The sequence below is a fragment of the Melanostigma gelatinosum genome, assembly GCF_949748355.1.
Source record: "Melanostigma gelatinosum genome assembly, chromosome: 16".
In the NCBI taxonomy this organism is placed as follows: domain Eukaryota; kingdom Metazoa; phylum Chordata; class Actinopteri; order Perciformes; family Zoarcidae; genus Melanostigma; species Melanostigma gelatinosum.
In genome coordinates, this window is record NC_136649.1 from 20,447,813 (window position 1) to 20,463,260 (window position 15,448).

At 44.3% G+C, this 15,448-nt stretch overlaps 1 protein-coding gene across 1 annotated transcript in view; it reads right to left on the reverse strand.

Moving 5' to 3' along the window:
• Window positions 1-15,448, reverse strand: part of slc25a21 (solute carrier family 25 member 21) — a 77,620-nt gene that overhangs the window by 15,939 nt on the left and 46,233 nt on the right. The window contains exons 3-4 of the mRNA XM_079286929.1: window positions 13,606-13,654; window positions 2,841-2,924 (exon numbers count right to left, since the gene is read on the reverse strand). Coding sequence (XP_079143055.1) covers window positions 2,841-2,924; window positions 13,606-13,654 — 133 coding nt within the window. The remainder of the gene's footprint in view (window positions 1-2,840; window positions 2,925-13,605; window positions 13,655-15,448) is intronic.

A 15,448-nucleotide genomic window follows, 5' to 3' on the forward strand; every position in this document is an offset into this window, starting at 1 on the left:
AAGGCACAAAACTTAAAAATGAATACAAAAATAATTATGAATTCTCATCTGAAGTGAGCACAGAAAAGTTACAAATATATATGTACAGTATATATAAATAAATGTGCTATTTATGGACAGGGGAGTTGCATTTTTGGAAGATTTCTTTCCTGCTATGAAATGATGAACTTACATTTCTTGCTTTGGTGATCAAATGTTCGATCTATTATATTTTGTGAATTGGTGAATTTGATGCAATCCATCAGACTAAATTGTGAGTAATGACATTATAAAATGCTTCCTTGCCGAAATGAGTTAAGTGTAAGTTTTCGCGAAAGTATATCAATGGTTTAGAATTTCACTGAGACAAATAAGCTCTTGTTTTTGAATTTTTATAGTGCGAACATATTGTTAAAATAATAGTTTGGAATTTTGTAAAATACGCTAATTCGCTTTCTTGCACTCATGTCTGTACGCTAGATAAGACTGACACCTGGTTAGCTTAGCTTAGCATAAAGACTGGAAACAGAGGGAAACAGCTAGCATGGTTCTGTCCAGAGGCAACGAACTACCAGCACCTCTTAAACTCCCCAATTAACACTTATTATATAAGAAATGAGGTGAACTCCTGGCAAAGACACGAATAACTTACTCAAAATGTCGAGCTATTCCTTTAACATGATTGCAGCTTCATACAAAACATGCCTGTTTCGCCGTAGCTAAACATATACAATCTGATGGACACCTTTATCTGCACCTCTTTCATGAAAGTATATCTTTTTTGCACGAGTGGTCCCAGCTGGAATCAACCGCCCTGCTCAACCCTGCACTGTCAGCTCCAGGCATTAGTCACTGATCTACTGTCCAACGCGCTCTGCTTTAATGAAGGACCCTTTCAATGTTGCTGTGGCCGTGCTTTGGGTCCCGACCCACTCTCTGGATACCACACTGGTAAAGCATGCTGGAGAATAGAGACTTTTTGTTTCCCTCCAGACGGAAACACTTAACACATGCTCATGGCTGCTGCAGCCACATGCAACAGAAAAAGCAGCGCGGTCTGTAAGGCAATACACCAACCAAGAGCTGGTGAGCGTAGTTCACACTGTCACACACTTATGAGCACAGCTACAGCATTTCATGCTTGATTTTCCAGATTAAATAACGTAATGTATAATGACTTTTTAAATAATCTCCACTATAACGCAGATTTCCGAACTACAAGCGTTCAACATGTATTCTGTTTCTGTGTAAAAACTAAAGTCTATTGTGTTCAGGCTTCAAACCGTCTTTAAGATGGTGTCACACGTGCACATTTCTATGTCTTTCTTCAGTTAAATCACAGCGCTGGAGCAGAGAGCTCAGGTTTCCTCTCTCGTCACCTCAGAGAGAGAGCGAGGCCTGGTGTTAGCCCCGTCCTGCCAGGAGCGACGGGAAATGTTTATTTTTAATAATAATTCAAAACAGTGGGGCCTAACGCTATTTGTATAAATTATAACTAAGTGGTTTGGCCTGGAGGTAATCCACAATGTGCTACTAGGGAGTCATTACAGCCTCAGCAAAAATATACTGTTAGTGATAATTGGTCGACAAGAAAGTGGATCAAGAAAGTTGTGTGTCTGACACACACAACTTTGTCGAATCAGTCTACAGTGAAAACATCGGTCACAGTTGATGATGTCGATGCAGTGTAATTTGACAACCATTTTGTCCATTTTGTCGATACATTTCATGCAATCCTAATCCCAGAAGACACACCCAAAAGGCATGCAGCCACAATGGCATTAACTTTCACGATGTGAGAGTGTGTGTGTGTGTGTGTGTGTATATATATATAGAGCGAAGAGGGCCCAGCTACTGTGGCAGGATAGCTGTGTCTGTCGAACTGCAGCCAGGGTAAGATTTCCAACTGTCACTAGCCGGCCTCTCACCTTGCGCTCACTCACACCTCGCAGCAGATCAACTTTATATCCGCTGTAAAGCTGTCGACTCGCCGTAAACAGAGCGAGTGGCAAAGACTTTCCCCTGCACCTGCACTGTCTCACAGTGCTGTCACAGGGCACAGCAGGACGACTGTCTTCAGTTAGCTGGGAAACCTGTAACACTTTTAGCTTTCCAGCCACTAGACCAGTGGTTCTCAACTGGTCTGGCTGCGAGACCCACCATCACCCCTTAATGACAAGCCGGGACCCACGACCCAAATTCTATATGTATATATATATATATATATTATTTGGGTATATCTATATTCAAGAAGTCTAGTAGTAGTAACGTCTCTGTGTAGTCAACAACTGTCAAATCAAAGAAAGAAAGTACACAATTATATTTCAACAAATATTGTCATTTTTCTAATTGAACTGGATGGATTATAAATAATACATAGAAATACATGAATACATGTTCTTCTCATTTCAAGTAAAATAACGGCTGGATTAAAGAATAAAGACAGAGGCTGAATATACTCTCATATGAAAGCTACAACATCAGCACTTCTGGTTAAATCAGTCCATTTACAAATGCTTATGAACATTTTTACATGATGAGCCTTTGTTGTGTTGGCTACTTGTGTATCTCAATTCTTTTTTTCCATTATTTTGTTTTTCAAAAAGTGTGTAAATTAATTGTTTGTGTAATTGTGTTTGCAAATGTAAATTGCCCCTTGACAGATAAAGTATGTTGATTTGCATTGAATGAATACATCAAATGAAAGCCACCTCATCACTCAGCTACCTGAGTGGAGACGGAGAAATTGCTCCTTCCCTGCGTTCGTGAAACAGGAAGTCTGACTCCATTGGTGCTCTGAAGAAACTGTTTGACCAACGAGTGACCTTTTTAGTTGGAAAGGCCTGTTGAGGATAACCTACCCCTCATTGCGGAAGATGGTCCGGAAGCAATCACCAAGGCTCTTGTAGCTGTTGGGGTCACTGGTTCCCCTTTGGATCTGGAACCTGCAATGACAAAGATTTCATTAAAGCTTCCACACTCCCTTTCATCCCCCGTGTTTTCCCGCTCTGCTAAGATGAGAGGCTCATATCACCGAGTCCTCCCAGCGCAGGGGAGAACTCAAACATTTATTTAACCCAACCGATCCAATTAGCCACCCAACTCCCCAGGACCAGGCCTTTTGCAGCAAGCTTTTCGACTACTAACATGCTAGTAAGCCAATTGTAACAGCTCTTTGGTTAAGTGTACATTTTTAATATGATGGAGCCAGTCGAAGGACCTTTTCTTGTATAGCAAACATGCTGGTACCTCCCTAATAAAGGCTGGTGTGTAAATCTTTTACATGAGAGACCAGTTGGGGGTGAAAGAATGAAAATAAACGGTGCCTGTTGGAGATGAAGAGGTATTGAGAGGATGAGAGGATCTCATTATATCCTGCCACATGGTTGAGACTACCAAACGCCAACAGAACAACATGTTGAACTCAATGGTCTGATGATATTACGCAGTGATATTAGACCCAATCATTTGAGTGATGAACAAAACACAATGAACTCAAGCATGTTTCAGAATGTGATCGATGGTAACTCAAGGAATTATTTGGAAGGGAATAATTTTCCTGCAAATAGTGAAGTAACATCACAGATTCTTAGGTAGTAACAGAAGTAGAAAAGAAGAGAGCAGGAGGGAGTGGGACGAGAAAGGTTCCCTCTTCATATGGCTTCAACTGCCAGGTCACAAGGTCAGCAGTAAGCCGTCCATGCGAGTGCCTGATGGGGCCATAAAGGGTCCCCGGGTTCCAGTGGAGGCGGACTTTAGTGGGGTGAGCGGCCTTTCGTATCGCTAACAGATTAACATCTCAGAGGGGGGTGTCCCTCGAATCCTATTTGGTGGATTCCCAAATAGCTTGTAACCCGTTCCTAAAAACTAGTTAAAACAGCATAATAAATAGATGTCTGACACCATATTAAAAAGAAGGAGAAAAAGAAGGACTTGAGGTATGAGACGATGGTGGAATATAGGGTACAGAGGGAGGAGGGGGGGGGGCAAGGACCCGTAAGATTTAAGACTACTTGGGCTTGTAAACATATTCAAATCTGGCTTAATTAAAGGCACATGATGCTTGGGTCAAGGATGGAAGGGATCCTGTCCACAGTCTGCACCGGCCTCCTTTGCTTTGCCTGCCTCGACCCGAACCGGCCCTGAGAGTATGGGGTTGGCAGGGACGTGGTCCGGTTCAAGCCCCCCCGACTCCACTCGTGACCCCGGGGTCACCTCATTTCCTCATGGCCCTCTTCTACCCTGCCATAAAAGCCAAGGACCAAACAGCAAGGCCAAGGGAGTGGGAGATAATAGGGAGGAGCAGAAGAACTTGTGGCAGCAGGGGAACTGTCAGGCCCCTGGCCAGGAAGCTGCTAATGTCTCTTTTCACAGCAACCAACGGTGTAAAACACGAGTAAAATCTTCAGTCGGTCCAGTTTGAATGTTCTGTTTTAGAGGATTTGTACAGACAAAAGGCTCTAGTTTCTGTTTATAAAGTCTCAGTGAGGAAGAAGACATACTGGTTAGCTGAAGAAGGGCACAAGATGGCCTCTATGGCAGAGTCACTTGGCCTTGTAGTCAGCCATGCGGATCGTAAACGCTGCAGACAGAAGACCCAAAGAAAACCCTGGGGCTTCCTTAAAACACATCGCACAGAGCAACCCCTTCAATCATCAGCGAAAGCTAGCGGAGATACAGTTTACTCAGAGGTGATGAGATCTGTGAGTTCAAGGGTACTCCTTTCTTCTCCTACCCATATCCCACTCTCTCTGTGTTTGTGCTTTACAGGCCCAGAGCTGCCCAGGTGAGGGTGAGGGCGAGGGCAGGTTGGTGCTTCTGTGAACGAGACAAGCACTCTGGGGTAAATGATCCTGAAGACCTCGTCCACCTGACCTCCACTGCCTATAAAAGTGCAAATTCTAGGCGTCCACAAAGAAGTCAAAAAGGTAAATGAGGGCGGAGTACCAGGCTAGAGCCCCATTCTTTGTATTTTTATGGACGGGAGCGCGGCGTTTGAGGGCCTTACAAAGCCGTGTCCGCTCCCAGACCCCAGTGGTAATGGGCTCGAACGGGGGCCCAACAAGACGGGCTGTCACCCCACAGAGGACGAGCTGTTGAGGTGAGGCTCATTAATGATGGTGTTAAAAACAAAATGCCTTTGGAAGGGGAAGGGGGGGTTTGATCAAAAGGCAGAGGTTTGATGGGTCTACTTTTAAAAGGGGCCGGCCATGGAGATTTAGGAGATCTCTTTAAAAATATGCCCTCAGTGGCACATTTTGATGACTTGCTCACTTTAAAATGTAACATCTAATAAAGCTGATCATATTTATAGCTATTCAGACAGATTGACATACAAACTAATACTCTATATAAAGAAGTAATGACCCAACCTACAACAGGTAAGTATGCCATCTATTATGCTGTAAGATTTCTAATTATGCCATTTTCTCCAAGTATGAACATTGTGATTTATGTGTGTTGCTGTGTATTTGGACTGGTCGCCACAGTGAGAGCCTTGATCTACTCACGCCTTCTCTCTAGGAATGCCAAGTGCTTTGACGAAAAATATAAAATAAGGAGAGACACAAAATATATGATTGAAGAAAAAGAAGAAGTGAATCACCAAAGGGAACGGCTGAAAGTTCAGCAATTTCACACTTTAGATCTGAAGTGCATAAGACAATCCAAAGGGCAACATAAAGGGGAATCTATTTTTACAGCCAGACAGTTAATTTTAATGAGCAGGATCATAAAGATGGCATATTGGCAAATGTGGCTATTCGTGTCTTTAGCCATCCAATCAGGCTTCAGGGTTAAAGAGTGGAACCATAAATAAAAAGGGTTCCCTTTGGACGAAGTGGCGGCTTGTTCTCACATTGTGGTCGTCAGTGCCGACTGACAGTCAGTGAGTAAAAAGTGCTCGACGACTAAAAAGAACATAAAACAACGAGTACGACACTCGATGTCTGAGCACTGAGGGTTATTTGTTTTATTGATCTATTATTTTTTAGTACACTCCAGATTGTGATGACATCCAGCTCTTGCTCCTGTGTGGTTTGCACTTATGCAAGTTGCTTTGGACAATAAAGCGTCAAATAAATATGATGTATTAATGTTGATTTCAACTGACCTCCATCCTGCACAAAAGCATGGAATTAAACAAGTGAGGAAAACATATATTGCTGCATGGAATCGATGGCAAAACAGTTTCAGGACAAAGTGTTTGAGCATGGCAGGAGGAGGCCAATAAAGACAGACTTGGAGAGAGGAATAGGAAGATAAAGTTGAGGGGAAGAAGATGCAAGATGGGAGCAGAGGGGAAGTGCTAAACCTTTGGCGCTTGTGACATGGCATGCTGCCAGAACTTGATCTGGACCAGGCCAGGTTGGGCACCAGCACCACAAACCTACTGCTCCACGTTATGAAGCAGGTTGTGGTGTGGATATAAGGAAGAAACCGTTGAAAGTGCTGCGACATTGCTCTTTCACTCTGGATTCTTTCTCCCTCTGATAAAGCCGACTCCCTTGATTCCCTATGGTGACGTTGGGACCAGTTTGCCGGTCCAGATGTCTGCTCATATACTGTGACCTCTGTGACCCGAGATCAGGCTGTGTTAGTGTGTTAGAGCAGGAAAAGAGCTGCATAAAACAGCGTGAGGACTCTCTTAACCTCTGCCAAATGCCGTTAACTGAAATTATGGTGCTAATGTTTGAGCATTGTTTTAATTATATGTATACTGTACATAACATTACAGTTTAACAGATTTAACAGTAAAAGTAACAAAGAAATAGCGTATCCAAAGTTCTGCAAGTATTCCGCAATTTCAACGTAGGAGACGGTGGAAAAACAAAAACAGAAGCCGTGACAGATGACGGCAGGCCAGACAAGCTAGGTCAGGACTACCCAGGTCAGGACTACCCGGTGATAGACCGGTCCGGGCCAGCGACAGTAACAGGCACTTTGATGTGAGGAGAGGCTGCAGGATTTTGGAGCCTTCCCTGCCAGCAGGTAACCATTGGCTATAACACAGCGCGCTCCAGACAGAAGACAACTGCCCTGCATGATTCCAGAGAGAAACCCGAGAGTCACCGGTACTTCACGAACTCCAGCTCCTTGTTATATTCTTTATTCTATAAAAACATTTGTAACTTGATGTGTTTCGTTGTTTGGTCACACTTATTTAGACTGGAGCCGTTAAGGCAGAATGTAGAGAAACTATCTCCCAACGATTGACGGATAAAGAGGTCTCTGAATGAAAGAACACCACTGCTGTTATCTTTCTCTCCATATTCGTTCTCCTTTTAGCTTCCCATTCATTGTTTATCTGACATATTCATCTTTTTTCGGGCAAATACTACACTACTCTGTCGTCAACTGGTATTACCGAGGAAGAACTCATGATGAAAACTTAAGGCCAGTTCAGACAGTCACTTTTACTGGACGCTAACCGGATCTCGTACCTTAGATCCAGTTATTTCAAGTGCATCATGAGTGACATGAAGTATTGTGGTTCCAGTTCGTGATGCAGACCTTTGAAAGCAACGACACAAAAATCATTTTCGGAACCCATCGGCTATCGGTCTGACGATGGATAGAGCCTCTGGGGCGAAAGGCCGTACTTCTGGGATTCTGGTGTAGCAGCAGCTATCCGGCCAAGACTTCTTTTGTGCGCTGCTCATTGTTTACAGTCTGATGGATTTGTCCACAGAGACATTCTGATGAGCGAGGGCAACTCCAACAAGGACGAGAGCGCGACCTGTGTGAATATGTATACGCATGTTATTTAGTTTGGCTCAGCTGAGCCCTTTAGTGTCTGTTCAACACTTCAAGTACAGATTATCACAACTGCAGTAATAAAAGCGATGTAGATTGTGGGCTGTGCTACAGGCACTGTAGGTGCCAAAAAGCAACAGTTTGAATGGGTGACAGACCAGAGGCGGTCCACTGAGCACAGAGTTGTGCCATGTGAGATTGCCAAGCAACTGTGACGCCTGCATCCACTGCAGCTTGGTCACATTCTGCTGAAGTAGCAACGTCCCAGTGACAACACTTTCTGCCTGGTTTTAGAGTGCCCTTTACGAATGAAGTGCGAAAAGCTGCAAGAGGTTGGAAAACGGGTGATGAAGGCTGGATAAAGGACAGAGAGAGACATGCATGAGTTTTGAGAGTCAAAAATAAAGAGAGCGATGGGGCAGCACTGTGGTTGTAGCACAGTCAGGGTCGAGAGAAATCAAAGCACAAAATGCCTCCACTCTGTAATTAGTATACTGGAATGTGAACCCCTCCACTGATGATTATAGGTGCGCCAGTACGACACACACACACACACACCCACACACACCTGCTCTTTATGTGCACCTCTATCTAAAGTGAAATCTCTGATTTCGTCATCCATTTGTGACTGCAGCAACATCTGTCACAACATTAAAAGTAATGGGTTAGGTTTTAAAAGTTTCTTTTTCTGGCATTTTGCTTTTATTAGACAGTTGACACTAAAAAGGCGAATGGAAATGACGCTGCAGTTACATCATATGTAGCATATAATGCTGGGACCACCAGGATGTCCAATTGTTACGCAACAAATGTCACATGGTCATAATGTCCGCGTCGGCTACATTGAAGCTGTAAAGGATGCGGACAATTCCCGGAGTGGATGTGCCTTGAACAGTATCCTCATATCTAGCAGTCACAAACTCATTTCCTGTATATCGGCAAAAAACACATTGTGACCCACTTCTGTGTATTCATTTTCTGTGATGGATGTGAACTTTTACCTGCATGATTGTTGGACGCGCTACAGGTCCATCCCATCACCCCAACGGACACACCCTTACTTTCTGTCCTCACAGAGGGAACACAGCTTCCTGCATTGGCATTAAATGTCAATCATGAGGTGAGGAATGACTCAATATGGATGTAACTCTTGGGGATACTAGGCTGGTGGGTAGATACATAGGCCCAGTTATTCATCTGTATATCTTGCCCATGATCAAAATGTTCCACATTAAATTAAATTAAGCTAAGCCACATATTTCACACAGAAGACTGAGGCATCATCCGAGAGAGTGTGACTGGAATGCCAAGGCATCCTTTTTTAGTCCTGCGCTCATGAAAGGACTTGCTCTCCACCTTGTGCACTGGACTCACCCTCGCTAATGCGTGTGCAATGAAGCGAAGCACAGACTGAGCTGGGTTCATCCCAGACGTACGCTGCATGTGTTTTTGGCTTTACGCTGTGAGCAAAGTCTTGCCCCGCAGTCTCTCAGCGCCGGAGGGATTAGGAGCCTGCCCGACGACCGCTGACCCGCCTGCTCCTTTACAAGGCAAGGTCGGCTATCAGGCTGCTGCTGCTTTGTGCCCTGCTGTTTGAGGCTTGTGTCAGGGATTCCTCCATAAGTGCACTGGGGTTCACCAAGCAGTTGGGGGCAAACGGAGGCGGGAGGGAGGGGTGAAGCCTTTGGGCCATCCTCAGCGCTGTCACACGTTCCCCAAAAAGACTGGACGTCATCTGTCAAAGGCCTCATCAAAGATCACTTTCAAGCCCCCCAAGTGGGACACACTTTCATGCATGCTGTGACCAAATGGAGGTAGTGTTGCCATGGATACCGCCGCGAGCAAGGGCCAGTACCAGGTTTTTCTAATCAGGCTACCGGCAGGCTTAGTGGTCTGCAATGACTCTGACAGCCATGTCATACAATACAATTTGCCGAATTGCATAATTCAATACAAATCTTCCGAAACACATGTACAACGAGGATTTAAAACAACATTACACAATCGCTCAACACACTACAAACTCAGATGGAATGATGGCAGTTTAAACAATGCTCTTAGCACGATGTTGTTTCACAGTATGGTTTATGTTAGCTGGAGTAGTGACTAATTCAACAACAGGCTGACTCAGATGGTCGCTGAAAAGCTAAAACGATAGAAGACAGAATGTAAAAACAGTAGAACCGGTTAGTGCTCAGTGCGAGGAGTTTAGAAAAAGCTGGATGAAGAGTGGATCCCTTCGAGAGAGAGAAAAGACGAGAAGAGGAGGAATCAGAACGGGAACGCATTAGAGAGAAAGAAAGTGTGGGTGCAGAGGGAGAACAGAGGCAAAGAAGGAGTGGCTTAGTCAAGAGTTGTGGCACAAAATACATCTTTGGGGCAAACACATCGGATCATGTGCACGGCGCAGAAACCGCAAGAAGTTCACGATGACGGGGAGAAGTTGCTCAGGGAGACACGAACGCGAGGAAGATGTGGTTTCACTCTTTGGCCGGAAGTAAAATGGGTGATGGGAAGCTGCTTAGATGAGCGCGAGTATGTTTACGCATGAATGTGTATCAGGGTGGCGCTCCGTGTAATAGGATCTCGACATGAAGGGAAATGCAGGCTCAGTGCAACTCTCTAATGAGAGGGAGAACCTGATCAGAGTCAGATGGGGTGCCCCGAGCACACAGCCCCCTGCAGAAAGTGCCGCCCGACACCCTTTGTTACCTCCAAGTGAGCTGAGACCAGCCCATGAACCATGTAACTAGGTGGTTTCCAGGTTAATGAAAAGCTGTAACTCTGGTTCCACCGTCTCTCTTTCTGCTCAACCAACGACTGGCTTCCCCACGCCGCATCGCGCCCTCCGCCTTCAGCCCCACATTCCTGCCCCCGCTCACGGAGGAGGGAGGGGGCAGTTAACGGTTGACTTTGTGTGACGAAGGCTACATTTACATATCGGGCGGATTATGAACCGGATTTACTCACGATAAGAAAACAAAGAACAAGAAACGCAACTGTTTCCGATGTGAAGTTACATGTGCGGTAAATAGTTGTCCTAAACTTGAAAGAGTTCATAAAAACAAATCATGGCACACAACTTTTCTCGAGTGGTTCTGTCATCTGTTAAAAAGGTCTCTTCACACTACAGCTGATGCTATTCGCCATTTGTCCAGTAAATGAATCTCAAGAAACACACAGAACCTCTACCAGCCCGTTTGTTGCGTCGCTGAACTTATTAGAAATTCGTTTGTGTTCAACTCCTTCACGACGATGAAAGCGGTAGTAAGTCACACCCGATGGAAGGTGGGCTCTGCAGGAGTCCCTCAGATGTAAGAAAGATGGACGGTACTTGTTAGCAAAGGTGAGTTACAGGGGTCATGGCTCAACTGGTCAGTGAGCTCTCAACAGGGAGTAAAGTGCAGCAACAAAGGCTAAACGTCTGACAAGATGTTTACTTTATACATCTAAAGCAATGTCTAGTGTGGTCGAGTCAAAGACTTTCTATCGTTATCCAAAAACATGTTCCCAACAGTATTTTTAATACCGAGCTGATACTTTTGTCATGAGGAACTTGCTTTTATATGCTTTGAAATATAAATAGTGTTTTTGTTTCGGTCACCCGTCTTTCAAATCTGTGGAACGCAGCTTTTCATTTATCTGCCAAAACAATCATCTTGGTCGGTGAATCAGCACTTTTTATTTAAAAGGAAGAAGCTGTCAAATTCTCCCGACATATTTTTGATTCATAACAGCAGTATTTAACTGCTAGTGGCAGTGCCTCTATGCAAACTACTGCAGCTAATTCTAGATCTGAAATGCACTGGCCCTCCTCCTCCTCTCCCTCAGAGGAAGAGGAGGAAGATAGGTAAACATCAGCTCCCAGGCAGCTACGCATTTAGTCAAGTTTACCTTGCAAAAAAGAAAAGAAAAAGTAAAAAGGGAGAAAGAAAGGGGGGGGGGGGATCCCTTTGATTCTGAGTTGGTGGAAAAGAATTAATTTACTCCAGTTGCTGTTCAATTTGGACCGGTGGACATTAAAGCAGGAGCCGGTGCCTAATAAGAGCCATGCCTAAGAGAGAGAGAGAGAGAGAGCGAGAGAGCGAGAGAGCGAGAGAGCGAGAGAGCGAGAGAGAGAGCGAGAGAGCGAGAGAGAGAGCGAGCGAGAGACCCAGTGGAGGTGCGTCTGTGTCAGACTCTCGGCTCCAAGGTTCCTGCTAATAGATTTCCGCTCCCTCAGTGTCCCAATTAGCTGGTATGCATGCTTGGTTTATGAATTCATGTTTGTATGTTAAAGTGTGTGTGAACATGCATGTACCATGTGATTGCATGTATACACGGGTACGGTGCGTTTCTGGGTGGATGTCTGCCATCAAAATAAGCAGCAACCTCCTGGTGTTTAGACACTTTTATGACATCATCTAAAGCTGCCAATTAAAAAGAAGAAAGACGATTCTGTTTTTGTTAACAAAGCAAACAAACCCAGATCCTGACCAAACGGAATCTGTTGACACAGACCCGTTCTCAGCAACAGAAAGCCTGTCGACATGAACACATGGCGACACAAACAGAAAACAAACAGATAAACCTGTCCAACTTTAGAGCGCCTTTTACCGCTTTTTAAGGAAGAGCGTTACAAAGAAAACAGTGAGTGCACTTTTAACCCTGACCCCGTGTGAGGACAGACAGGCAGAGCGCAAGCCTTACCTGTAATAAACCCCCATAGTTTCTACACGTGACAATAAATCACACTGTGTGCCTTCAAAGTATCAAATATCGACTAATACACCACCGCTCACCTCTGGCTTCTATCCCTGCGCTTCCCTCTCTGTGTTCAGGTGGTGGCACGGCCTTCAAAGTGCAACCATCTCACTTTTCTTTTTCTTTTTTTAAAGGCACACCAAGCAATTTATTTACCAAGAAACTGCTGCCGTAAATGACAAAAAAGCAGCACAATTTACTGACAAGTCGTGAATGGGGGGGGGGGGGGGGTACAAACCGAAGCCAGAGGTCTTGGCTGGGCCTGTGAAAGACTATAAAGCTTTAGTAGTAGCCCACGACCTGTTTATGGCCGGCCGAGACACTGTGGTGAGGCTCCCGATCACTCTACAGCTCAGGACTGCTGCCACGCTTCACTGAGTTCACCGAGTGATCGATCCTGCAAGTCACCTTCTTTCAATAGGTGTGTTCTTAAAATGTGTGATCAGGTGAAAAATAAAAACTTCTAATGTCAACATGGTGGAGGGGGGGGGGAATGAATGGTTAAATTATGCATTTCATTTTCCACATCTAAGGCTCTTGGCATTGCTGCCCACTTGTGAGGAGAATGAGCGCAGAGTGGGCAGCTGGGGAAGAAGAAGAAGAAGAAGAAGAAGAAGAAGAAGAAGAAGAAGAAGAAGAAGAAGAAGAAGAAGAAGAAGAAGAAGAAGAAGAAGAAGAAGAAGAAGAAGAAGAAGAAGAAGAAGAAGAAGAAGAAGAAGAAGAAGAAGAAGAAGAAGAAGAAGAAGAAGAAGAAGAAGAAGAAGAAGAAGAAGAAGAAGAAGAAGAAGAAGAAGAAGAAGAAGAAGAAGAAGAAGAAGAAGAAGAAGAAGAAGAAGAAGAAGAAGAAGAAGAAGAAGAAGAAGAAGAAGAAGAAGAAGAAGAAGAAGAAGAAGAAGAAGAAGAAGAAGAAGAAGAAGAAGAAGAAGAAGAAGAAGAAGAAGAAGAAGAAGAAGAAGAAGAAGAAGAAGAAGAAGAAGAAGAAGAAGAAGAAGAAGAAGAAGAAGAAGAAGAAGAAGAAGAAGAAGAAGAAGAAGAAGAAGAAGAAGAAGAAGAAGAAGAAACGTTCGGTAAAGTTACACCAAATATGAGTTCATGTATGAGTTGTCGAGTTATGAATGGGTGGCTTACCTTGTCTTCACTACATCGAGGGGATGCATCAAGCAGATCTCTACCAGACCTGAATGGCAGAAACAGGATAAGTCACTTTAATAACCATGAACATTGAGGTGAATGCTGGTTGTCATGTTCTCAGATTTCAGGACAGCTCTCGGGGACCTGATGTTGTGAGCGCAACAGTGTTGTTATTATTTCAAGTCACTTGTCAAGCAAAAATACTAAATAGTTGCCAATTCCAGCTTCTCAAATGTTAGGATTTGTTGGTATTCTCTGGTTTATATCAATGTTGAGTGAATATTTTAGGACTGTTGGATGAACACAGAAAGTAATATGAAGAAGTTTGACGACAGTAAATAACACAAGTAAACACAACACAAAAAAGTAATAAATAATTGCCAGATCAATTGATGACAATAATTCGTTGTAGTCATACAGCGCTTGTTTGTTCCTCCTGACTCGTCTTTGTACCGCGTACTCGTGCACCAGTCAAAACTACCATTGAGCCAATATGAACTTGTACAACTGAACGGCACACATCTCTTAATAAAGCCACGCGGGATCAGACAAATAAATATGATGTTTTATGTCAAGTGTGACAGTTGTACTTAAAATAACCTAATAAGACTGCTGATAGGGGCAAAGGTCAGTGAATGCTTGTTCATGACATTTGTTTCCTCTTTCCTTTAAAAGTAGTTCCTAAAGTTTTACTGTTGGACAGGGGTGTAACGGTTCACAAAATTCACGGTACCGAACCGTGAACCGTGAGCCTCGTACCGAACGGTTCAATACGAATACGCGTACCGTTACACCCCTACTGTTGGACAAATGCACTTCTTGTTGCTGCCGTATGGTTTTGGACAGACAACCAGCGCCAGCAAACGTTCTACCAGAACCGTATCATCACGCTGATTGTCACTCTGCCTAACTTAAATGCCAACCACCAGTTTTGAGCCTTGTGGCATTTTTGCAAGAACATGGGTCTGAATTCCAAAATTCCCGTGAGCGACTATAATTCTCGGCATGTTGAGGGGCCGAAGCCACCGACCATATCATCCATGCAAACCCAGTAACATCAGCAATGAGCCAGCAGCTGGCGAACCAATGCAGCCGGGTTGATCAGCGAGGGCCTCTGAGGTTTCACACACACGCCAACTATGTGCATCTGTGTTGAAAAAGCCACTGCTTTGGCACGGAGGCCTTCTGACTCTCACTACATCCCTTTCCTGGTGCCGTGCAGATTCCACTGTGTGTGTACACAGCTGCTGTGCAATATGGACTCTTTCTAATTAGCTCAATTAAACATATTGTCTATAAAAAGGTGCGTCCTCTGGTTTTTTCCCCCAGAGAAGTAATTATCGAGTAAAATACCACAGAAAACAAATCACTTTGTCTACAGTTGCATCTGAATGTACGAATGGGAGGACCAAGAACTACTGAACCAAGCTACCAGCAGGCAAAGGGTCAAACAGAACTCCATCTGCTACGGCTCAGTTGACCCGACTACGTTGTTTAATGATACCGCACTGAAGAGGCAACAGGACGGCTTTGGACGCACCGTTTTCTGGCATCGCTATTTATCGGCCTGTAGTGAAGGTGAGGCGCATCAAATCTTTCAGCAGGTAATCAGATTACACGATGAAACCAAACCTGCTCGATCAGCCTGTGCAAACACAAAGATGCTGAGAAGTGACCGAACATGCTCCAACAGGTGATGAGGGGTGGGAGAGTAACGGAACACTCAGTTCTTAGGTCGAGTCTCTCCAAACGAAGATAGCTTATCGGCACAAAGCTCGTGGTGGAAGATGTATTTTCATCTTTTACTTCAAGTTTACTCTAGTTTTTGGATTACCTAACC